The sequence below is a fragment of the Spea bombifrons genome, chromosome 13 (genome assembly GCF_027358695.1).
Source record: "Spea bombifrons isolate aSpeBom1 chromosome 13, aSpeBom1.2.pri, whole genome shotgun sequence".
Lineage (NCBI taxonomy): Eukaryota > Metazoa > Chordata > Amphibia > Anura > Pelobatidae > Spea > Spea bombifrons.
The window spans coordinates 6,526,578-6,551,994 of record NC_071099.1 but is presented as its reverse complement, the minus strand read 5'-3'; the positions used below and the strand labels follow the sequence as shown (position 1 = coordinate 6,551,994).

At 44.8% G+C, this 25,417-nt stretch overlaps 1 protein-coding gene across 1 annotated transcript in view; it reads right to left on the bottom strand.

Annotated features, from left to right (window-relative positions):
• DHX8 (DEAH-box helicase 8) overlaps positions 1 to 25,417 on the bottom strand; it is a 114,719-nt gene that overhangs the window by 30,210 nt on the left and 59,092 nt on the right. The window contains exons 13-19 of the mRNA XM_053453632.1: positions 23,928 to 24,109; positions 22,383 to 22,577; positions 16,595 to 16,780; positions 10,738 to 10,948; positions 7,260 to 7,441; positions 4,195 to 4,335; positions 99 to 254 (exon numbers count right to left, since the gene is read on the bottom strand). Of these exons, the coding sequence (XP_053309607.1) occupies positions 99 to 254; positions 4,195 to 4,335; positions 7,260 to 7,441; positions 10,738 to 10,948; positions 16,595 to 16,780; positions 22,383 to 22,577; positions 23,928 to 24,109 (1,253 nt within the window). The remainder of the gene's footprint in view (positions 1 to 98; positions 255 to 4,194; positions 4,336 to 7,259; positions 7,442 to 10,737; positions 10,949 to 16,594; positions 16,781 to 22,382; positions 22,578 to 23,927; positions 24,110 to 25,417) is intronic.

Below are 25,417 nucleotides of genomic sequence, written 5' to 3'. Positions count from 1 at the left end.
CTGATGTTGGAGACATCTTTTAAAAATACATCTATTGTTCAGCTTCTAGTATAGTATGTCATGGTGTTGCCTTTAAGGTTCAACTTGAAAAGCCTTACCTTGAGAGACAATACTGTGCTGGCCAAGTTAGTTCTCTGAATTTCAGGAACATTTGTGGTCAGCATCTCATCTCTGTAAGCACGCTCAGTGTAGAGCCTGTAACACTTCCCAGGACCTGTTCTTCCAGCTCTTCCAGCTCGCTGTTTGGCTTGTGCCTAATAACAGGAAGCATCTATTATTTACAGAACTCAAAACATAAGCTTACAGTTTAGAAAAATATCAAGGGCCAGTCTAGGTATAAGTGGATATTCTGTATTTGGGGAGGGGACAAAAGGAACAACAAATCAACGTAACGATGCATAACTGCGATGGAAGTTTTGGGTTTAGTACTAAATGCATGACACTGCCCCAACGCTATAATACATAATGCACTCTAAGCCCTTGTGAGCTAGCTACATTTTTGCCACTCAGTTATAGGGACACTCCAGCCATTGTATGTTCTTTAATGAATATGAAAGAAACAGAGTCAATTTACATTTTTGGTGGGCCTGTTTGCAAATGCGTAGAGGGATTTTGCAGAATCCTACCAATGCATCTGCCCCTTTCCCCCAGCTAAATGACGTGCAGGAGATGTACTCACCCTCAATCAGTTCCAGTTTTGGGCTTTGCTGAATATTGTGTGTTAAGACCACAGTGTGTATTCGTAAAGTTTTCCTATTGATTTGTATTGGAGCACTTTTTTGCCATTAATTGGCTGTTTCAGCTGTCAATCAGTGAAAGGACATACTCCCATTTCATTGGAAGTACGAACCTGCCTGATTGACGGCAGCCAGTCACTGGGAAGCAATTTCAGAACAAGATTTTGATGAATGGTTACAAATTCTGCGGCATGCGTTTTATTTTTTTCTGTTGGGAAGAATGTATAGTAACCCCTTTGTGTTGGTATAACGACTTAACTCATAATTGCAATGTTGATGAAGACCTTATGACGAGTTAACTCATCACGTAGCGCACAGGTGTACTCACCGCCTCTCACCATTTCCCAGGTCCAGGATACTGCCTCGCAAGGCAGAGTTCCAGGACCCTATCGGTGATAGTTTTGAAACACTGATCATGAGGTACAGAGAATGACAACTTTCCAGGGGTTAACATTAAAACATTTGTTTAAAAAAAATTATATATATAATTTATATAAAAATAACTATTCTCATCCCTCCCTGATCTCAGTAATAAAAATAAACATTGGCACCAAAAACTAAAATGACCCTAATCAGAGTAATTTTCAGGGTCATTTTACTTTTTGGTGCCAATGTTTGTTAATTTTATTTACCATATTTTTTTTGGGGGGGGGGTGTTTAGAATGTTTTTTTTTTTTTTTTAAAGCAAGATTAATTTCACCTTTGCCATGTGCTATTGCTCGGGTTGCTCTGATCAGTACATTGCATTTGCTCGATTTTAAGAAAATACCCATTGTCTCGTATTCGAGGTCGTCTTATATCCAGATTCTGGCAGCCGGTGGACGTCTGTGCGATGCACGCAGACAACCTCCACTGCTGCCGGCACTTCTGCCAGGGCATCTATGACAGGAGAGCCGGTGTCACATGAACTTCTGGTGCTCCACCATAGATGCGCCGGTAGAGGAGTAGTCGGGTAGCAGCAGAGGTTGTCTACGTGCCCCGCGCAGAAGTTCACCGGCTGCCGGATGTCTGCGCGATGGAGTTGGTCAGCAACAATACTCAGGTCGTTTAAACGATGCTCAATTGGTATTGGTAATTGGTATTAAGGGGCCCAAAGTGTGCCAAGAAAATGACCCCCACACCATGACACCACCACCAGCAGCCTGATCCGTTAATACAAGGCAGGATGGATGCATGCTTTCATGTGGTTTACCTCAAAGCCTGACCCTGCCATCTGAATGTCGCAACTGGAATCAAGACTCATCAGACCAGACAACGTTCTTCCAGCCTTCCATTGTCCAATTTTGGTGAGCCTGTGCAAATTGTAGCTTCAGTTTCCTGTTTTTAGCTGACAGGAGTGGCACCCGGTGTGGTCTTCTGCTGCTGTAGCCGATCAGCATCAAGGTTCTATGTGTAGTTCGTTCAGAGATGGTATTCTGCATACCTTGGTTGTAACAAGTGGTTATTTGAGTTACTGTTGCATCTCGAACCAGTCTGCCCATTCTCCTCTGACATCAACAAGGCATTTTCGTCCACACAATTGCCGCTCACTGGATATTTTCTATTTTTCAGACAATGCTCAAACCCTAGAGATGGCTGTGCGTGAAAATCCCAGTAGATCAGCAGATTCTGAAATACTCAGACCAGCCCATCTGGCACCAACAACCATGCCACATTCAAAGTCACTTAGTTTCCCCATTTTGATGGTCTGTTTGAACTTCAGCGAGTTCTCTCAGGTAAACTCCTTGGCAAGTTGGACCAGTGAGAGCCAGAAATATTGACAAAAGCTCCAAAAAAGCTCTTGGAAGACATCAAGACAGAAAGTCACTGTCAGCCTTGGAGACAGGCGTCTATTATCACCACAATCCATTGAACTGGTTAGATGGAGCAGCCCGTTGTAAGGTGAGGAACTTCCCTCCACCAGGCTAAATTATAACCACCAGGAGTTAATTCCTGTTCCGGGGTCCCAGGAGTTGCAGCTGAAGAGTTTAGATGTGCAACCTTACAAAATTAATCGTTTCAACATCAGAAGCCATGGTCCCAAGTAGCTGCATAAAATCTTCCCCTGGAGAATTGCTCTCTCACAGCCATTTCAATGGGGAGATAACATGCTAATATCAGTCTTAACAGGTCCAAAAATAACAGGAATTGACAAATTGGATGAAGAGGTAAGAGTGTAAAAGAAGGGCAAGGTGGTTGTCTTTCTGCACAGATCCAGCATCTGTCCACTGTTGAAGTTGTCACTGTTCTGCCATAAGGATGTTAGGGCAGGGCTCCACAAATCCCAGGCGCTAGGTCGGCATGGCGACTGAATTTTTTCCTGGCACCTAGGTGTTTGTGAGCCAAACCTATAATTGGGTTTAGGATCCAGATCCCTCGCGGCGTTGCAGGGGACTTGCATCCTCCTTTCCGGCAACAGCGGGCGTCTGTGCGATGCAGACAATCCCGCTGCTGCCGGTGGCTCCGCCCACCCTCCTCACTGAACAGGGCTGTCACCGCCCACGAAGGTCACTGAGTCGAGCTGGCCAGCTGACTCAATTCTATTTCGGATCAACGGGGACGGCTTCTTAAAACGCCACCCGTCGATTCAAAATAGTAGTGAGTCAGCCGGCGCAGCTCAATAACTTTCGCGGGCGGCACCAGCGCTGCTCAACGACCTTTGTGGGCGGTGCCAGCCCCGTTCAGTGAGGAGGGTGGAGCCGCCGGCAGCAGCAGCAGGAATCCAACAGAGTGCACATCGGGGTCAGGTCAGTGGAAGTAACCAGGGGCATGCTTGGAAGTGGGAGGCTGGGACAAAGATGCCTATGGGAGACTGGGGGCAAAGACAAACTCGGTCCCCATTTTCCTATAGACATCTTTGTCACTAAATAGCTTCCCATAATCTCATGTTTAGTGACAGATGCCTATGGGAGACTGGGGGCAAAGGGAAACACTGTCCCCAATTTCCTACAGGCATTTTTGTCACTAAATAGCTTCCCATAGTCCCATGTTTAGTGACAGAGATGCCAATGGGAAACTGGGGGCAAAGACAAATTCTGTCCCCAGTTTCCCATAGGCATCTTTGTCACTAAACATGGGACTATGGGAAGCTATTTAGTGACAAAGATGCCTATGGGAAACTGGGGTCATAGTTAATTAATGGGATTAATTAATGGTAATTAAAAGTATGCACTGGTGCTTTTTAGAGTGGGCAAAGTGCTGGGGCAAAGTGTGAGTGTAGGGCAAAAAAAAAAGTCCTGGCTCCTAACTTTTTCAGCCGGCTCCTAGGTTTTTAAAAAAATTGTCAAGCAGTGTGTTAGGGAATTTAACATCCATAATGTAGTATTAATTATATTAATACTACATTATGATTCATACATATAGATATCAAGAGAACATGTTCTTGAAAAACATACGTTGCAACACACTTAAAATGAAAACTATTAATGGTTAAAAACAAAAAACCATAAGTGCATATGACACAAATGATACTACGCACCTGTGAGATTGGAGTTACAACAAGCTGATCGATACCAGTCTTGGAATTGTAAACTTTCTGCTTCACAAATCCTGGGTCTACTACATAGTAAATACCATCAATAGTGAGGGATGTCTCTGCTATGTTAGTGGCTATAACAACCTGCAAATGAACAACATTTGTCAGAATACTAAAACACCAATTTGATTGTACAGATCACTTAGGTTTCTCTTGTTTCTAGCAACCTGTTATAACTTATAACATATATCGGCCATGCTACCGCACCCTCTTTGAATTCTATGGTTTTACATATCAGGATATAATCATCTTCTACACATGACATGATTTATTCAACAAAAATAAACCCAGAATGGAGACACTATGTATGAAAAACTAAGTATACCTTATGATTCATTAGTGTAACTACGGGGTACTTACCTTCCGTCTGCCCGAACCACCGTTCTACTGAGGTCCCTTGACGCCTGTAGCCGCTGGCAGGTTTCCTGAACGCAGACCGCATGGTCTCTTGGCTCTGTACACACGCACGCCACCGTGTGGCCTCTTATAGGGACCACACTTATGCGTCCCAAGTCTCCGTTTCATGTGAGGCGGAAAATTCAATTAGTATGTCTACTTAAACCGGGCTGTTGCTCTAGATCAGTGCCTGTGATAGTACCTTGTGCATGTTGGCTGTGCTTATAAAATTTTTAGTTTAAAATGGAACTGTCACTCCACATGATAATGTTCCTAACAGCTTTATGTAACTACATTTCCTAAAATGTTCTGTAAATTTTTGTTTAACCATTGCGGTGTATAACTTTGGGCCAAACAACACACACACACATATTATATATAATATATATATATATATATATATACACATATATATAATACATACACACACACACCGTATTTGCCCGAATATAGGCCGCATTTTTTTTTTTTTTTTTAAAGACTTAAAGTGGGGGTGTGGCCTATATTCGGGGTTTAGCGCAGGAATCTGCAATTCGTATCGCCCGACGCCTGGGACATGCAGTTCTGGGCGCTGGGCAGGCAGCAGGGTTAGGAAACAGATCCCCTGCAGCACTGCAGGGGACCTGCATCCTACTCTCCAATACGCTCCCCTGAGTGCCGGCACGGGAAACTGTCTAAGCGCATCGCGCAGACGTTCACAGACTGCGGCGATGCGCGTAAACAACCTCCGCTGCCGGCACGTCTACTCGATGTGCTTTAACAATCTCCCTTGCCGGGAATTCTCACGGTGGCATAAACAAACGCCTACAAACCTCAATGAAACAAAGCAACGTTGTAAAGAAGAGTCGGACAAAATTCCTCCACAATGATGTGAGAGAATGATAAAGACATACAGAAAACTTTTACTTGAAGTTATTGCTGCTAAAAATGGTTCTACAAGCTAATTGTCACGGCTAGAGGACCAGCAATGCAGGAACTTGGTATCATCCACCGGTTATGGGAGCAGAGCAGGATACAGGTAGCAACAGGCAAAAGAGTAGTCGTTACACGGAGCCGAGGACAGGATAATCAAAACAAGCCGTGTCAGATGCAGGAGATAGACAGGAACGTCAAAAAACAAGCCAAGGTCAAAAGCAAAAATCACGAAGTAAGAAACTTAATAAGCACAGATCTAGAGCAACAGCCAGGTTTAAGTAGACATACTAATTGAATTTCCCGCCTCACATGAAACGCATTGGAACGCATTAAGTGTGGTCCCTATAAGAGGCCACACGGTGGCGTGTATGTACAGAGCCAGAGACCATGCGGTCTGCGTTCAGGAAACCTGCCAGCGGCTACAGGCGTCAAGGGACTTCAGTAGAATGGTGGTTCGGGTGGACGGAAGGTAAGTACCCCCTGGTTACACTAATGAATCATAAGCTAAACTTAGTTTTTCATATGTAGTGTCGCCATTCTGGGTTTATTTTTGTTGAATAAATCATGTCATGTGTAGAAGATGATTATATCCCGATATGTAAAACCATAGAATTCAAAGAGGGTGCGGTAGCATGGCCGATATAATGAGAGAGGATCAGCGGTCAGAGCAGAGAAGGAAGCAGATTTTAGCATATATACTCATTCAGGGAACTGAGACCTATTACAAAAGCCATCATCGATCATTTTATACATGTGTCATGATGTGCCTGGTACATCAATTGTCGCCATGTTAACATATTAATATGCATTCTTCGTTGGTAGCGCTGCTTGGGACACTGGCGTATCCCTTTACATTTAAATGTTACATTGCTCATAGTACATGTAATTATGCAAAGATACGTACATAAATAAATGTTTAGAAAACAAATGTTTAAGGGTACAGTACCACTTAACATTTCAGCACATTATCTATAAAAAAAATCATCCCTCATCGCGAAGCAAAGATTGAACCAGGCTTGAGACCTAATGCATACTAAATAATTTTGGAGGTGTTATAGATCCATGGTCTTGGCCTTCTCTCCACTGTATCTACCTGTGTAGCCAGTTAGAAGGGTTTGACAAAGATCTGCCCACGGTGAAATAAGTAACCCCAGTGACCTGCTTCCCTTGCTTGGCTCTTAGATAATCCATAAAACCTGTTTGCTTGAGGGGGTACGCACAGCATTGTTAAGTAAATGTGGTCACATAACATTTATTAGCCTTTCACAGCGCAACAATAGTTGCACATAGTTGTTATAGACATAGTGATATTGCAGAAGGTCTTGATGGTAAGGTATGTCTTTTTGCTGACGACACAAACATTTGCAACAAGGTTGATGTTCCTGGAGAGATAAGCCAGATTGCAATTTTTTTAGGTTAAAGAGGGAAATGCTTATGCAGTTGTACAGAGGACAGGTGAGACCTCACTCGGAGTATTCTGTACAGTACTGTAGACCGTATCTCCAGAAGGATATAGATGTGTTGGAGAAAGTTCAGAGAAGGGCTACTAAAATGGTTCATGGATTACAGGAAAACATTTATCAGGAAAGGTTAAAGGATCTTAACATATATAGCCTGGAAGAAAGATCTGACGGGGGATGTTATACTACAAAACCCACATAGCCTTTGTTCTAAAAACATTGTCAATTATAATTTACCTTTCTACTTCCTGGTGGAGCTGGATCAAAGATTCTTGTCTGCATTTCACTGGGTAATGCAGAATAAACTGGTAGAATGATCAGCTCAGGTACATCTGGCCCAAGAGATTTCATTCTCTCATACAGGATTTCACAAGCAGTGTCAATTTCTTCTTGACCAGTCAAGAAAACCAAAATGTCACCTATATACAGTCAAAGAAGGATAATTTAATGGAGGTATTAATGAAAAGAAAGAATACCAAATAAAAACTGACATTACTCTTTTCCCAGCCAGGTTCCTGTTTCCCCTAGGCGGGAAAAGGGTTTCCACACACAGCGGTAAGCTGTGAGCCCACGTTAGCAAGCTGTAGGGGAAAATCAGCTGCGCGGACGATGTCTGCTTACAAACAGTGCCTTACAACACAGCAAAATGCATGAGACCCTTATAATGGAAAACAGATAAGACTCCATCCCTTAGGAACTGGCAGTGGAGGAAACTAGGAAAGTTGAGGAATCAGTAAAGCAAGCTTCAGTATACAGCATATGCGGCCTGGTTTGCATGGCTGCAGTTCTCCTATTCTGTGACATTTAAGCTTCTTCTTGGATCGGAGGCCCCTTAGGCCTGAATTTTACTGTTCGACCAACTACCTCCGTTGACTTGTGCTCCCTCAGCCTGGGACAACACACTCTTTCCCGGTTTTCCAGTCACTAGCCGAGACTCAGTGTAGGGTTTAAACAAAATGAAGACTGCTTTATTTTTCATACACATGGATGGATATAGCCAGCAAAGCATGAATTAACGTAAATCAAGATATTAGGATACAATGGGTACACCCCCCTAATCTGCCTTCCAGAGACAATAGGGTCAGTAAAGGGATTAACAATACAATGGGGTCCCAACCTCCACTATCTATTACTGGCCAAAATCAGTTCCAGGGATGGCTTGGCTGGGGTTAATGTCTGTAGTGGAGGAACGGGACTGATTGATACAACATATTAGTGCACCATGGGGGTGGGGGCACTGACTTATACAATATAGTAGTGCACCTTGGGGCGGGGCAGAAGAGTCTGACATTAAACTGAAACAATGGCTATCACTCCCTGGTCTTTACAAAGCCAGGGCCCATAGTCGTTAGCAAGGAGGCTGGCTCTCAGGGCTCTTCAGTGGCCCCAGTGATGGAGGCTTCCGTCACACTTACTTTATTTTTCTCCTTTTTCGCTCTCCACTGGCCTCTCCCTTTTCCCCCCCTTGAGAAATAGGGAGACATATACACTCTAAGGTTTTAACGTTTGAATCCCTTCTGATTTGGATTGATAGCCAGATGTTATCCATGAGTGTATTCTGACCAGTATACACAAGTATTATTCTTATGTTTTTCTAAAAAACGTATTTTCTCCTGCTTTTCACGTTTCCCCCTTCTTTTATCCCCTACTATCCTGATGAAGTTAAAATATTTAATACAATTTGATTTCCTAAAAAATACATGTGCTCACATGATGTGATGTGCTCACACCTTGAACTGCCACTGCCGTCAGCGGGCAGTCCTGGCCGTGTCCCGCAAGGGAAGGCTCCGGGTAGCCGGAGCCCAGAAGTTCCTAGGTATGCTGGTGACATGTCAGGAGTAAAACATATCTGTCAAGATCTGTTGGTCAGGTTAAAATCTGAAGCCCCATAGTAAAAATCTGATAACAGGATTATGATATCTTGCCTACTGTCAGAGCAGTAGGTTAGGTACTGTATCACCCGAGCAGGAACAAACTTCAAGACGATATGGTGGGCACGGGTCAGGACAGGAAGCAACACTCTCATAAATGGTATAACAGGCACAGGTCAGGGCAGGCAGAGACAATCTCAAACGGTAAGGCAGGCACGGGTCGAGGCAGGCGGCAAATCAAAGTCAGGAGGGGATCCAGGAGTAAAAAACAAAACGGAGGAAGGCAGTAATAAATCAAAAATGGACAGGATACGGGCAAAAGGGACTGTGGGACAGCAGGACACAAACACAGGGGAGCTGGTATAACCGAGCAATGATGGTTTTGCTTGGTGCACTTTTCTAGTGTCATTTGTTAGCGTTATTGCGCTAACGGATGATGTTTTGCACACTCTCGCTCTCTTATTCCCTGTAGGGGGAATAGGCACACTGTGACAGACTTGTCTCTTCAGGTACACCGGTGTGGATATTATACCGGCCCAACCACCTGTTCGCCTGGAACCTATTTCAACCTGACCAGGCAGCTAATAATCGGTGAACTAAATCGGAAAGGAAAAATATTACTGAACATTTCTTATATCCATTTGGTGAAGTTTCCTCAAGTGTTGGAACAATCTGTTGTCCGTGGACCCCTACGTACCCAGTGTTTATGTTATACACCTTTACGTATTGCCCGGACCAAGAAGCTGCTCATCCGCCACCCACACCTCCAGGCCCAGTACCGGACATACAGGTTTTCCCTCTGAAACCATTGGGCAGCCAGAATAGCCTTCTGCCCCACTATGCCCTCTGCGAACCAGACAGGATTATCTTCAGAGTGCCCAGCCAGGGCTCCTGTCTGGCAATCAGTGGAAGACAGAGGTGGGGGTCTGTTTGTGGAGGCTAATCCCTTTATCTTCTCTATAGTTCCTGGGAGACCTGAATTACCCAGCTAAAGGGTGTTGTTATATTACTCAGAGATCTGATTCTATTATATATATATCCATGCCTATGTACAATAAAGCGTTCTTAATGTTACACGCTACAATGAGTCTCGGCTAGTGACTGGGAAACCGGGGAAAGAGTGTGTTGTCCAAGGCTAAGGGAGCACAAGTCAGTGGAGGTAGTCGGCCGGACTAGCCAGATCCGTGACACACATGCTTTATTCCATGCTTGTGCCGTACTATTAGTAGGCGTGCGTGCACGGCTCGCATCGGCTATTAAGGCCTGTGCAGTAGCCTCGCAGTGGAGCTGCAAGTGACCCCCGCGGTCACCCGCGACAAACCTCTACAAAGTTTACATAAAGACCTGTAAACATAGAAAGTTCTAATTCTACCTCTTTCGAAACATTAGTATTGACTACCGTAGCTACCAAAAGGGAACAGAAGTGCTGAATTAAAAAAAAAAAAAAAAAAAAGCCAGAGACCAAACATAAAATCTTGTGACAGACATGCAGGAGGATGCATTGTAAGATTAACCTATTAAACAACCATAGTTACAGTCAGTCTTTGAGATATAGCACAATCACTGCATGCTAAATGTTTGGTTAGGTCAATGTAGAATTGTTCCAATATTATAATTTTCACTGTTAACACTCAAGGGTGTCACTTGACAACTAGAGACACTTTAAAATTTTGTTCTGATGTGGCCAAGATTATCAGCCTTCAATTATAAGTCAGTTGAACAATTGTGACTAACACTGGTGTTACATTTATTAACAAATCATTCTACTAAGCCGCTTGGGGCTTTGCTTTTGACGTTATTCTTAAGGACTGATGTTTTCATAAGCAAAAGAACAGCAAACCAACCTGGGGGTTCTGTCAAATGAATCTGCATAACAGTGATGAGGCTTGCATCCAAGTAGTCTGTCTCAGGTTCCTTTGTGTACAAAATCTCTACTGGATAAGTTCGACCTGGAATAGTGAAAATTGGCGCTTCGTAGAAATACTGAGAGAATTTCACAGCATCCAGAGTTGCAGATGTCACAATAAGTTTCATATCAGGCCTTTTCTGTACAGTCTGAAAATGAAGACATTTTAGTTTTATGCATTTATATATATATATATATATATATATATATATATATATATATATATATATATATACACACACACACACACACACACACACATACTACAGTATCTCACAAAAGTGAGTACACCCCTCACATTTTTGTAAATATTTTATGATATCTTTTCATGTGACAACACTGAAGAAATGACACTCTCCTACAATGTAAAGTATGGAGTGTACAGCCTGTATAAGTGTAAATTTGCTCCCCCTCAAATATAACTCAACACACAGCCATTAATGTCTAAACCTTGGCAACAAAAGTGAGTACACCCCTAAGTGGAAATGTCCAAACTGGGTCCAAAGTGTCAATATTTTGTGTAGCCACCACTTTCCAGCACCACCTTAACCCTCTTAGGCATGGAGTTCACAAGAGCTTCACAGGTTGCCACTGGAGTCCTCTTCCACTCCCCCATGACAACATCACAGAGTTGGTGGATGTTAGAGACCTTGCGCTCCCCCACCTTCAGTTTGAGGATGCCCCACAGATACTCAATAGGTTTAGGTCTGGAGACATGCTTGGCCAGTCCATCACCTTTACCCTCAGCTTCTTTAGCAAGGCAGTGGTCGTCTAAGAGGTGTGTTTGGGGTCGCTATGTTGGGTTACTGCCCTGCGGCCCAGTCTCTGAAGGGAGGGGATCATGCTCTGCTTCAGGATGTCACAGTACATGTTGGCATTCATGGTTCCCTCACTGTAGCTCCCCAGTGCTGGTAGCACTCATGCAGGCCCAGACCATGACACTCATTACACCATGCTTGACTGTAGGCAAGACACACTTGTCTGTACTCCTCACGTAGTTGGGGCCAACACACGCTTGACACCATCTGAACCAAATACGTTTATCTTGGTCTTATCGGACCACAGGACATGGTTCCAGTAATCCATGTCCTTAGTCTGCTTGTCTTTGTTATGTCCTTAATAACGTAATAATGCAATGACCATTTCAATATGCTTTTATTATACTGTCTGCTGTTACCAAGAAAACCAACCGTCAACTGTCAACCAACCGTCAACTGCCAGCTCCGCCTAGTTGAAGACTTCATGCTTGTACGGAAGCCAGTGTCATCCACCCGAGCAGGCAGCAAGCACAACACTATATCTCCTTTCCTCCTCAATTTTTTTTTTGCTTGTTGAATTAAATAAATATAACAATAACTTATACAACAAAATAATCAGTCATCTGTAGTTTCCTCTTGGGTTAACTTGAGAGCTGTTTCTTGTTTTTTTCATTTGACAAAGTTTCCTTTGGTATACGGCACGTTGTCTCTGGCTAGCGTCTCTTGAGATTCTCTTCTGGAGACCAGAGAGCAGAAGGAATTCTTTTTCTGGGGGTGTATGAATATGACAAGTCTGGTCCTGGTTAGAAATTTTTGACTCATCATTACGGATTTCTTCATTACTGGCATTACAATGTTCCTCATTACTGGTTGGTATCTCAAGTCCTCAATTTCAGTTGAGTCAGAGTCTGTTGTTGGATCATGCCAATGTCCACCCCAAATATCAAAGTTGTCAGACTGTTCTCTCCTCTCTAACCTTTGTCATAACTGATTACGTCGACACTGATTGAGTGGTTATCGCATACGTCTTTGGGCCTTCAACCCGGCCAACTACACCTGGTGCCCATCTTTCATTTTTATGATACAACCTATACTATACCAAATCTCTTTCAGTATATGTTCTCGAAGGTTATCCAACTGTCATTTTATTTTGCATGATGGGGACTGTTTCTGTGGCATCTGGTTTGACTAAATCTAGCTTTGTACTGATCTTCCTGCCAAACAATAGTTGAGCAGGTGCAACTCCTGTGGTGGGGTGTTGAGTAACTCTATATTGCTGTAAAAATTGTAACTTTTTTTTCATTTGAGAGCTTTCAATGCCTTTTTAAAAGTTTGGACAAATCTCACTGCTTGTCCATTTGTGGCTGGATGATAGGGTGCAGTCTGATGATGAATTCCGTTTCCATGTAAAAAGTCCTGAAAGTCTTGTGATACAAACTGGGGGCCTTTATCTGTGACTAATTTCCTTGGTAATCCAAATAATAATCTTTCTAATGCTGAAATCACTTCGGTAGTTGTAGTCCGTGCCATTAGAATGACTTCTGCAATTATTATTAAGTATAAAATTCCATCAACAGGACCAGCCAAGTCCAAATGTAGTCTGTCCCAAGGTGTATTAGGCCAGCCGCATGGTTGTACAGCTCCTCGTGGCAGCTGTCCCTGAACTTGAATGCACCCTTTGCATGACATGACATATTCCTCAATATCTTTATCAACTGATGGCCACCAAACATAACCGCTAGCCTTCTGTTTCATTCTGATAATGCCAGGGTGACCTTCATGAAGGAGTTGTAACGTGGCTTGATGTAACTTATTAGGTATTAGAACTCTTTTGCCTCATAAAATACATCACGTAGTATGAGTTCTTTGGCTCATAATATGTATGCTTGCTGTATATTTCAGCTTTTTTTTGGCCACCCTTCTCTCAAATATTTTGACACAATCTGTAATTCAGTATCACAAGCTGGTGACAAACTCTTTAGTGGAAGCCTTCACATGGCATCAGCCTTACTATAGAAGTCACGGCCCCGATACTTGATATGTGATATGTGATATGCACCCAAGGTATCGTTGTAATCTGGCTGCTGTTGTAGTTGAAATTTCTTCAAATCAAGTTTTGTGAAATGTTGTCCCCCAGCTAAGTTAGCAAAAATCTCTTCCGTTCTTGGTAAAGGATACTTATCCACTGCTAACTGTTCATTCAACACCATCCTAAAGTCTCCAGATATTTGAATCCATCCATTTTTCTTCTTTACTGGTACAATAGGAGAGGCTCTAAGATGAACTGGTGATATAATCTTTAACTTTTCTAACTTTCTCCGTTCAGCATCAACTCCTGCCTTTAAAGCAAATGGTACTGTCCGAGCTTTGCAAAACTTTGGTCTAGCTCCAGGTTTTAAATGTAACGAACTCTTTTGTTCCTAACTTTTCCCAGAACATCTTCAAACATGGGGGGATATCTGATTTTAATGTTCTCAATCCATTGAGCACGATCAACTTCCATAAGATGGACTTTAGTATTGTTGAGGGCCCGTATCCAGTCTATTCCATATAGAGGTGGTCCATCCGATTTAAGTATTACAGTGTAAGATTAGCAGTTTTTACCATTTGTACACACAGATACAGATGCACATACTACCGGTGTTAATATTTCTCTAGCATATGTAGCTTCAAAGCAGTTGGCTGTAGAGGTTTTGGAACATTTCACTTTTTCCAGTCTTTAACTGTCATAACTGAAACAGCAGCCCCAGTATCTAAATCCATGGTTACATCTTTCCCTTCTATATTAACCTGGATAGGCCTTCCTACCATGGTGTATACAGTCAGAGCCGGCCTTAGGTGTTCTGGCGCCCTGTGCAGACTACTCCTCTGGCACCCCCCCTCACTACCCCCCCTCTGCCCCTTCAAACTACCCCTGCCCTCTGCCCCTTCAAACTACCCCCCCTCTGCCCCTTCAAACTACCCCCCCTCTGCCCCTTCAAACTACCCCCCCTCTGCCCCTTCAAACTACCCCCCTCTGCCCCTTCAAACTACCCCCCCCTGCCCCTTCAAACTACCCCCCCTTGCCCCTTCAAACTACCCCCCCTGCCCCTTCAAACTACCCCCCCTGCCCCTTCAAACTACCCCCCCTGCCCCTTTAAACTACCCCCCCCTCTGCCCCTTCAAACTACCCCCCCTGCCCCTTTAAACTACCCCCCCCTCTGCCCCTTCAAACTACCCCCCCCTCTGCCCCTTCAAACTACCCCCCCTCTGCCCCTTCAAACTACCCCCCCCTCTGCCCCTTCAAACTACCCCCCCCTCTGCCCCTTCAAACTACCGCCCCCCCTGCCCCTTCAAACTACCCCCCCCTGCCCCTTCAAACTACCCCCCCCTCTGCCCCTTCAAACTACCCCCCCCTCTGCCCCTTCAAACTACCCCCCCCTCTGCCCCTTCAAACTACCCCCCCCTCTGCCCCTTCAAACTACCCCCCCTCTGCCCCTTCAAACTACCCCCCCTCTGCCCCTTCAAACTACCCCCCCCCTCTGCCCCTTCAAACTACCCCCCCCCCTCTGCCCCTTCAAACTACCCCCCCTCTGCCCCTTCAAACTACCCCCCCCCTCTGCCCCTTCAAACTACCCCCCCCCTCTGCCCCTTCAAACTACCCCCCCTCTGCCCCTTCAAACTACCCCCCCTCTGCCCCTTCAAACTACCCCCCCCTCTGCCCCTTCAAACTACCCCCCCCTCTGCCCCTTCAAACTACCCCCCCCTCTGCCCCTTCAAACTACCCCCCCCTCTGCCCCTTCAAACTACCCCCCCCTCTGCCCCTTCAAACTACCCCCCCTCTGCCCCTTCAAACTACCTCCCCCTCTGCCCCTTCAAACTACCCCCCCTCTGCCCCTTCAAACTACCCCCCCCCTCTGCCCCTTCAAACTACCCCCCCCCTCTGCCCCTTCAAACTACCCCCCCCCTCTGCCCCTTCAAACTACCCCCCCCCTCTGCCCCTTCAAACTACCCCCCCCCCTCTGCCCCTTCAAACTACCCCCCCCTCTGCCCCTTCAAACTACCCCCCCCTCTGCCCCTTCAAACTACCCCCCCCTCTGCCCCTTCAAACTACCCCCCCCCTCTGCCCCTTCAAACTACCCCCCCCCTCTGCCCCTTCAAACTACCCCCCCCCTCTGCCCCTTCAAACTACCCCCCCCTCTGCCCCTTCAAACTACCCCCCTCTGCCCCTTCAAACTACCCCCCCTCTGCCCCTTCAAACTGAGCACGTGCACTCCACTTCTTGGGTCGACAATGTCGAGGCATGTTCTGAGTGGAACCTGTCCTGTGAAACCACTGTATGGGCCTGCCCACCGTGCTGTAGCTCAGTTTCAGGGTCTTGGCAATCTTCTTATAGCCTAGGCCATCTTTATGTAGAGCAACAATTCTTTTTTTCAGGTCCTCAGAGAGTTCTTTGCCATGAGGTGCCATGTTGAACTTCCAGTGACAAGTATGAGAGTGTGAGAGTGATAACACCAAATTTAACACACCTACTCCCCATTCACACCTGAGACCTTGTAAAACTAACAAGTCACATGACACCAGGGAGGGAAAATGGCTAATTGGGCCCAATTTGGACAATTCCACTTAGGGGTGTACTCACTTTTGTTGCCAAGGTTTAGACATTAATGGTTGATTAATAGTGTTGTTGTTTTGAGGGGACAGCAAATTCACATTGGTGCTAAACAACTCCAGGCGCTGCCTGAGGTCTAGCATAGCCCTTAATGAATTCATCTGTTTTGGTAAAAGGAATCATTAATGGGTACCTAATCCGTTTTTCCCCATAAGTGGTACATATTCAATTTCCATCAAGGAAAATTAGACTTATTAGATGAATCCTACTAGGTCAGCAGCTTCAAGATGCACTTATATCATAACAATATATTAAAAAAGGTGCTTTACTGGATACAATCCAGTATTAAGTATACTGTTATTAATGTGTGAATAAACCAAACCACTAGATGTATAAAAAAAATCCAAACAAGATGTATTAACAACATTTTTGTGGTGACCAGATACCTTCTTCAGGAGTCCAAAAAGCACATCTGTATGGATTGTCCTTTCATGGGCTTCATCCAACATGATAATAGCATACTGTGTCAGATCAGGGTCGATCAGACACTCCCTCAATAACATACCATCTGTCATGTATTTTATGACCGTTTCTGGGCTTGTGCAGTCCTCAAATCGAATTGTATATCCAACCTAAGCAAAAAAAAAAATTCAATCCAGGAAGAGATATATATATATATAAAAAAAATAGATCTACCCTTTATACACAAACCATTAGTGTAAATCCATTCACCAATTCAGGTTTAGTGAATTCTTACTTCTCTTTACAATATCACATGAAACATTAAGTTCTACTTACCGAGAGCTTCTTTTCCCTGCCAATCCCTGGTGACACTATGAGAGACTCCTCCTCCGTACCTGAGATAGGGCAGGACTCAGAACATTTAAAAGGCCCCTCCCCTCCTAGCACCCTCAGTGAATATCAAAGACCACACAGGAAAACAGAATCGCTGCAAAAACAAACATTTACTGAAAGGAAGGGAGGGAACAAAACGTGTCACCAGGGATTGGCAGGGAAAAGAAGCTCTCGGTAAGTAGAACTTAATGTTTCCCTGCCATCCCAGGTGACACTATGAGAGATATAACAAAGAAGAAGGGTGGGAAACAAAGAAACTCAGGGGGAAAACACCGCCCCAAGAACCGTACGACCGAACAGGGCATCTTCCTGAGCCATCTGATCGAGTCTATAATGTCGAACAAAAGTACTTAGAGATCCCCACGTAGCTGTTTTACAGATGTGTTCAGGCGAGACAAGACATCGTTCAGCCCATGAAGTGGAAACTGCGCGGGTAGAGTGGGCACGAATCCCCGGAGGGGGAACCCCGCCAGCTGCTGTGTAAGCTAAACAGATAGTAGACACAATCCATTTCGCCACCGTACGCTTAGAAAAGCCAAGACCTCTACTGGGACCAGAAGAGGCTACAAACAAACTAGATGATTTGCGCACAGGCTGTGTGCGTTCCAGATAAATAGAAAGACATCTTTTTAAGTCCAACGTATGGAGCGCTTCTTCTTCCGCCGATTGAGGGGACGAGAAGAACGTAGGCAACACAATTTCTTGGTCCCTGTGAAACGCCGTCTGTACTTTGGGTGAGAATTCCGGGGGCAAGGCGAGGATGACCTTATCCGGAAAAAAACGTAGAAACGGTTCTTTCATAGAAAGGGCCTGGAGTTCACTGATACGCCTCGCAGAGGTAATGGCCACCAGGAAGGCCGTCTTCAGAGACAACAGGTGTAGGGACACTGATTGAAGAGGCTCAAAAGGTGGCAACATGAGCCTGCGAAGGACCAGGTTCAGGTCCCAGGGAACCATCTTGGAGACAGGGCGAGGACGAATACGCACCATAGCCTTGGAGAAACGCCTGATGATTGGAACAGAACTCAAATCAACGCCAAGTAAAGCACTAATGGCAGCAATCTGAACCTTGATGGTAGAAGGCTGAAGTCCATGGTCAAACCCCGTCTGCAAAAATTCCAGAATAGCAGCTGGAGAACACTCTGAAGGAAGAATTTTCCTGGATCCACACCAGCTACAAAACTTCTTCCACACTTTAATGTATCTGATGGATGTGACCTTCTTACGACTGCGCAGAAGAGTTTCCGTAACCGACTCAGAGAAGCCTCGAGACCTCAGAATCCTCCGTTCAACCTCCAAGCCGTCAGCTGAAATACCGCAGGATTTGGATGAAGGAACTGACCCTGGTGAAGCAGGTTTTCCCAGGCCGGGAGCCGTAGGGGTGGTGCGTGGCTGAGTGAGACTAGGCCCGCGTACCATACACGTCTGGGCCAGTCCGGGGCAACCAGTATAACTGATGCCCGGTCGAACTTGATCTTTTGAAGAACCTTGGATATCAGAGGCAATGGAGGGAAAACATAGGCGAGGTTGAAACTCCAAGTCTGAGCGAAGGCATCCACCGCCAAAGGCTGGTCCCGAGGATTGAGAGAAAAGAACGCCGGAACTTGAGCATTGTCCCTGGAGGCCATGAGATCTATCTCGGGCATTCCCCACCGTTGGACAATCATGTGGAAGGCTGCCGGATGCAAAGCCCATTCGTGGCTTAGAACGGGAGTTCTGCTTAGAAAGTCGGCTTGGGAATTCAAAGCCCCCTGAAGGTGAACCGCAGACAAAGTCATGAGACGAGATTCTGCCCAAAAGGAAATCCTGAGAGCTAGACGCAGTAGGCGAGGACTTCTTGTACCCCCCTGCTTGTTGATGTAGGCGACAACCGCCCGATTGTCGGAACGAAGCAGGATGTTGCCGCCAAAGAGATGCTTTTCCCAGTGATGAAGGGCATTCTCCACCGCCAGCAGCTCCAGGCAGTTCGAGGGTAGGAGCTGAGTGGCAGGCGACCAGAGACCTTGAGCAAAGTCGTCCCGATAAGTTGCCCCCCAGCCTGTACTGCTTGCGTCCGTCGTCAGGAGCTCTTTGGATGACCAGGCCCATCGTCTTCCCGAGGCCAGAGTATCTCGTAGGAGCCACCAGGAGAGGGATGCCTTGACATGCGGAGGAAGACGAACCAGTCTGTCCAGGGCGAATGGGTTCTGTTCCATCAAATGAAGAATATGGTTCTGAAGGACCCTCATGTGAGCCAGGGCCCAGGGAACTGCATATCTTGCTGAAGTCATCTTGCCGAGAAGAGACATACACCGCCTTAGTGGACTTTTTCGTGCAGAAAGCACCTTGCAGGTTAGGGAATAAATACCGCTGATCTTGCTCGAAGGAAGAAAAGCTTTTCCTTCGCAGGAATCCAGGCGAAGGCCGAGGAACTCCAATCGTTGAGAAGGGACTAACTTGGACTTCTCCCAATTTAGAATCCAGCCGAGATCCTGAAGCGTCTGGACCACCCGGGAAAGGTGAGACTGAAGGAGAATCGCTGAATGCGTGTGAATCAGCCAATCGTCTAAGTAAGGGATGACCGAAATGCCCTGACGTCTGAAATGGGCCACCACCACTGCAAGGAGTTTTGTAAACACTCTGGGGGCTGGAGACAGTCCAAATGGCAGGGCTTGAAATTGAAAATGACTGATTCCTGAACCCCAAGGAATAGCTATCCGCAGAAACCGATGATGGGAGGGATGCATAGGAACATGAAGATACGCATCCTTTAGGTCTATGGAGACCATGAAGTCCTGAAGGTTTAGAGAGTCCAGTGCTGATCTTATGGTCTCCATCTTGAACCTTAGGAAACGAAGGTGACGGTTCAGGAAACGTAGGTCTATAATGAGACGAAACCCCTTTGGTGACTTTGGGACCAAAAAGACCCGAGAATAAACTCCTTGACCCTGTTCCTGCCGGGGCACAGGAATAAGGACTTCTGTATGTACAAATTGATGGACAGCCGACAGCAGGAATCCCCGCTGTTCCAGGTTCTGAGGAAGGTGGGAGATCAAAAACCGGTCTGCAGGTTTGCTTTCGAATTGCAGTCGATAACCCTGGGATATGATGGATCTCACCCAGGAATCCTTGGTGATGAGGAACCAATAGTCCATGAAATGCCGAAGTCTTCCTCCCACCGGGATGACTGACGAGTCATGCAAAACCCTTGGGATCCTGGGCCTCTTTGGGGAAGGCGAACCTGTCGTGTCTACCTCTCTCACGATGGAATCTGCCCCGGAAGGCATGCTCCCTTGCAGGGCGAAAGAAACCGGAACCATAACCCCTGGACTGGCCTGGAAAGTATGGACGAAAGGACTGCCGCCTCCTGGGAGCAGTTCTGCGTAGAGGCATCCAATGTTTATCCCCAGTCGTCTTCTCAAGCAGGGACTCCAGCTCCTCGCCAAACAGAGACCCTCCTTTAAAAGGGATATTTAGCAGTCTGTTCTTTGAGGCATTGTCAGCCCCCCAGGCTTTCAGCCATAAGGCCCGTCTGGCCGCCACCGAAAGTGCAGAGGCCCTGGCTGACATCCTGACATTTTCAACCGAGGCATCGCAGAGAAAATCCACTGCCAATTTGAGAGCAGCAATGTTCTTGAGGATAGTTTCTCTAGGCGTTTTAGCCGCAACCTCTTCCTCGATCTGTGACAGCCAGATTTTAACAGCTCGAGACACAGAGGCAGATGCTATGCCAGGTTTAAAAGCAGCAGAGGAAGCTTCAAAAGATTTCTTAACGGCTGCTTCAGCCTTCTTTTCCATCAGATCCGAGAAATGAGAGCCATCCTCCAGCGGCAAGGCAGTCTTCCTGGAAACTTTCATCACCGCGGTGTCAACCAGCGGAGTTGCACAAAATTTTTCAAAGTCCTCCTCAAACGGAAAGAGGCGTTTCACCCGCCTGGACAGGTTAACCCTCCTCTCTGGATGATTCCACTCCTGCTTAATGATGTCGGATAAGGCAGGGTGCACAGGAAAAGAAGGTGACTGCTTGGAGAAGCCGGCAAAGAAGTGATCCTTCTTAGGCGTCGCTGTTTCCTCCAAGTTCATGGCAGACTTTACCGCAGAAATGAGAGTATCAATTTCTTCCACCGGGAACAAATAGGAACTTTCCTCTCGGATTTCACCTTCCTCAGAAGAATATTCCTCCAGCTCAGGATAATCAAACTCGGAGTCAGAAAACTGCTGGTAACCCAGGAGCGATGGTTCCCGAACTGCCGGAAGATGGGAAGGAGCAGGAACCGATTGACGAAAAGCCGAAAAGGTGGACTGCATCTCCTCCTTGAGCCAGGCCAAAAACTCTCTCCCACCAGAGGCTTCCGAATCCGCAACGGACTTTAGACAGGCAGAACAGAGCTTTTTCTTAGCATCCTGCAGAGGCCTGTGACAACCAGAACACTGCGCATGTTTTGATTTAGTTAAAGCCTTTTTAGGTCTCTCCTCAACAGAGGGAGGCTCAGAATTATCTGGAGCAGACATAATCAGACAAAATGCAACAGCACCGTCAGAAAATATATAATAACCCATTGTCAACTCACCACACCGCTTAAATAGCTCCAAATCAGGCTACAAGCTGCAACAGCAGCAATTCTGGCGGCAAAATTTTGAATTGAAACGAAAACGAGGCTTGGAACGCATACCGGACATGCCTGGCGAACCGAGCCGGAAAAAGCCGAGACGCCATCTTTAAAAATGCTGAGACGCCGAGCCGCGGCGTCTAGGAACAGCGAACGGCAGTGGAAGCAGCGGGGAGCTGAGGGAAGGAAGCCGGACGGATCACCGCACAGCCAAGGTAAGTAAGCGCCGGGCAGCGCGGCACCAGCCACAGGCTAAGGTGCAGAGACTACCCCCACCCGAGGGGGCTTAGCCCTAGGGAGAAACGGCTCAACCTAGAGCCGAAATAAAATAACAAACGGGAGACGAGTCCTCCCTACCTGATGTAGGGCAGGAAAAAACACTGAGGGTGCTAGGAGGGGAGGGGCCTTTTAAATGTTCTGAGTCCTGCCCTATCTCAGGTACGGAGGAGGAGTCTCTCATAGTGTCACCTGGGATGGCAGGGAAAATTAGTAGCTGTTTTGACTACTTGTCATACTGGATTTGAGCAGCAGATATTTTACAGTAGGTATATTGGATATATTTGATTTAAAGGGGAATTTTACCTTATGGAACACATTCTCCCTCTCTTCCACAAGCCTTACAAAGCAGCCAGAACTATTGGCCACCAAAGGGAGTGATTAACTAAAGGCTGATTAAGTCCATTAAGCTTTGTACGACAGAGGAAAGAAAGGAGACACGAAACTAATAGCAGTGTGAGTTTTGACCTCTATGTTAGATTTTCACATATTACGTTTTACTACTTGAACTCACCTCCTGACCTAGACAGCAACCATATTCTTCAGATACTCTTTTAGCAACAGACATTGCTGCCACTCTCCTAGGTTGGGTACAGCCAATCTTCCCTCTAGTTGTATAGCCAGCTTCAGCCAGATATTGGGTAATCTGAGTGGTTTTTCCAGAGCCCGTCTCTCCAATAACAATGAGGATCTGATTGTCATGAACAGCCTTGTACATGGAAAAGAAAGCACACAATTATGGTATTGATGTTTAATAGACAAACATTATGCATGATCATACAGTACTAATATTGTTTTGCTCTCACTAATCCAGTCACATTTCCATTTATTGTTCAAACAACAGCTACTTAGTTATACACTTTGATATCTCTATTTTTAGGACAGTAGATAATGATAATGAGATCAATATAAGACAGCATTATTATTTACAGAACACAGAAACATAGAATCTGACAGCAGATCAGAACTATTCGGCCTATCTAACCCGACCATGTTTTCTTGCTGTAAAGAACCAAATGTTAATCAGTTCTTGGTCATCTCTTAGGTTTAACCCCTTAATGACAAAGGCTGTACATGTACAGGCTCAAAATGCATTGTTTTCAATGGGTTTAGGGACCGCCCATTGTCTTTAAGGGATTAAAATATGCTATTTGCCTTTCCCACACATCGCTGTGTTGGCCTCTACCAAGTCTGCTGGAAGTCCATACATCTACAACCCTTTTGGTAAAGGAAATGTTTCTATAAAATGGTAAATATTGTTTCAATATAAATGGTTACAAAAGGTACTTATAAAGAGTGGATTCACACAGGACAGCCCAAGAATACACATTAAGTAAAACAGTTCTTCAGAGAAGAATGGTCCAAAATTCCTTCAGATTACCATGTAGGTCTGATCCACAGATACAGAAAGTGTTTGGTTGAGGTTATTGCTGCTAAAAGATACGGGGCAGCCCAAGTGAAATCTTGTAGTGAGGAGGAGAGCCTTAGCCCATTGGAAGAATGTAAGGATCAAGTAGGAGAGTATTTGCTTATGAGGGCAGAAATGTATGGAGGAGCACTGTTGTGGAGGGCCTTATATGTTAGTACTAGGATTTTAAATTTAATTCTAAAGGTAATTGGGAGCCAGTGGAGGGTTTCACAGAGTGGGGAAGCAGAAGAGGAGCGGCGTGCTATGCATTATTTTTCCTGAAACTATGTAGTGTCACAACTCTTTTTAAAATGTATAAGCAAGCAGTGTGTGAAGTGTCAATTTCACATTTTATCTTGATAAAGACGATAAAAATTTGTTTCAGATTTAAATAATTCATTCATGAATACGTATACTGATTACACTATTTTACTACTTTATATAAAAATACTAATGTCACATTGTGGGTCCAGTCAATTCCATCTACTACTAGGGCTCAAACCGTCTACTGTGCATGGCAAATAGCAGTGAGCAGAGTCCTTTTCTTTTAGCCTACTAATACATCTGTTCTAACTATATATACACACACCACATTGGCCATATACTACAGTATTTGCTGAATCATTCATAGTGTTCTATGAACCCTGTTACCTGGACCAGCTGCTCCTTAAGCTTGTATATAGGAAGGCTTTCTCTCTGCTCAAGGATGGACATCTGTGTCTTTTTCCCATATGATGCTTTGTTTCCACCAAAAGCATGTTTCTTCCACTCTGGAATGTCATTTGGCATCATTCCTATACCCCTCATGTTGGCAGCAATTTGCCTCCCATCAACTAAAATACAAATAAAGAACACCAATGATTCTGTAACACACCTATACACATAAATTTTATACCCTGCATACCCAGACAGAAATTGTGAAATGTTTACATTGATTTTTAAAACTGATCAAGTAAAAAAAAAACATTTTTTTTATTTAACCCCTTCAGGACCGGGATTTTGATACTAACGTGTCGCTAAAGGACCGGAGCCGTTTTTGTGTTTTTGCCATGTCTTTCTTCAACTGTAATTTCTCTCTTATCAATTGGTGCACCCACACAAATCATATATTGTTTTTTTTAGGACAAGTAGGGCTTTCATTTGAAACCATATTAAGCTGGGTAGTACATTGTTTTGTTTGAAATAAACTGGAAAAAGTGGGGAAAAAATGAAAAAAACGCATTTTTTTACAGTTTTGTATACATACAAATTGTACACACATTGAACCAATGGGAAAAAATTATCCCAAATATATTCATTAAGTTGTCCTGATTTGGAAACCACCCAACATGGCCAGGATTTTCATCTATTTTGACCAGTATAGGGCAAATATTGCAAGGCATGCATCGCGTTTTTGAAATGTAATTTTTTTCAAATTTGGCATGGTAGTCTAATAACTGCAATAGTTGTCACAGATACTGATTATCCCCCCAAAATTATAGGTTTATGAAAAGTAGATAAGTCAAGGTGTACAACTAGGGTCATTTTGACACTTTTCAAACAGGGATTTTATCGCCAGTTGCTGCCAAATTTTGAGGTATTTTTATATTTTTTTGCATATGTTGCAATGTTGCTTTAGATTTTATATTATATTTTGTATAGAATATGTGCAACTGCAGAAAAAAACACCAAATTGTGTTCACCAACATCCCCCGGTTCCAACAAGGCCTCACATGCATGGTTCATGCATTTTTTGAGGAAGCTATGAGGGCAAAACTGGAACATGCGCATTTTCGTTTTCATATTTGGAATTTTCAGAAATTGGTTTCCTGGGCCCATATCCCATTTGGGACATTTTGGAAGCCCCCCGCTGTAAATTACCCCATAAAAGTATATATTTATGAACAGTAGACAAGTCAAGGTGTTCAACTAGGGTAGTTTTGACAGTTTTCAGCTAGCCATTTCTTCACTGATGTCTGCCAAACTTCACAGGGAAAAATATTTTACTGCTTTTTTAACGCATACATTTCAATGTTGCACTGAATTTCTTGCACACCATAAGTGCAACAGTGGAAGAAAACACCACATTTTGTTCACCAAGATCCCCTGATTCCAACAAGACCTCACATGCATGGTTCATGCATTTTTTGAGGAAGCTATGA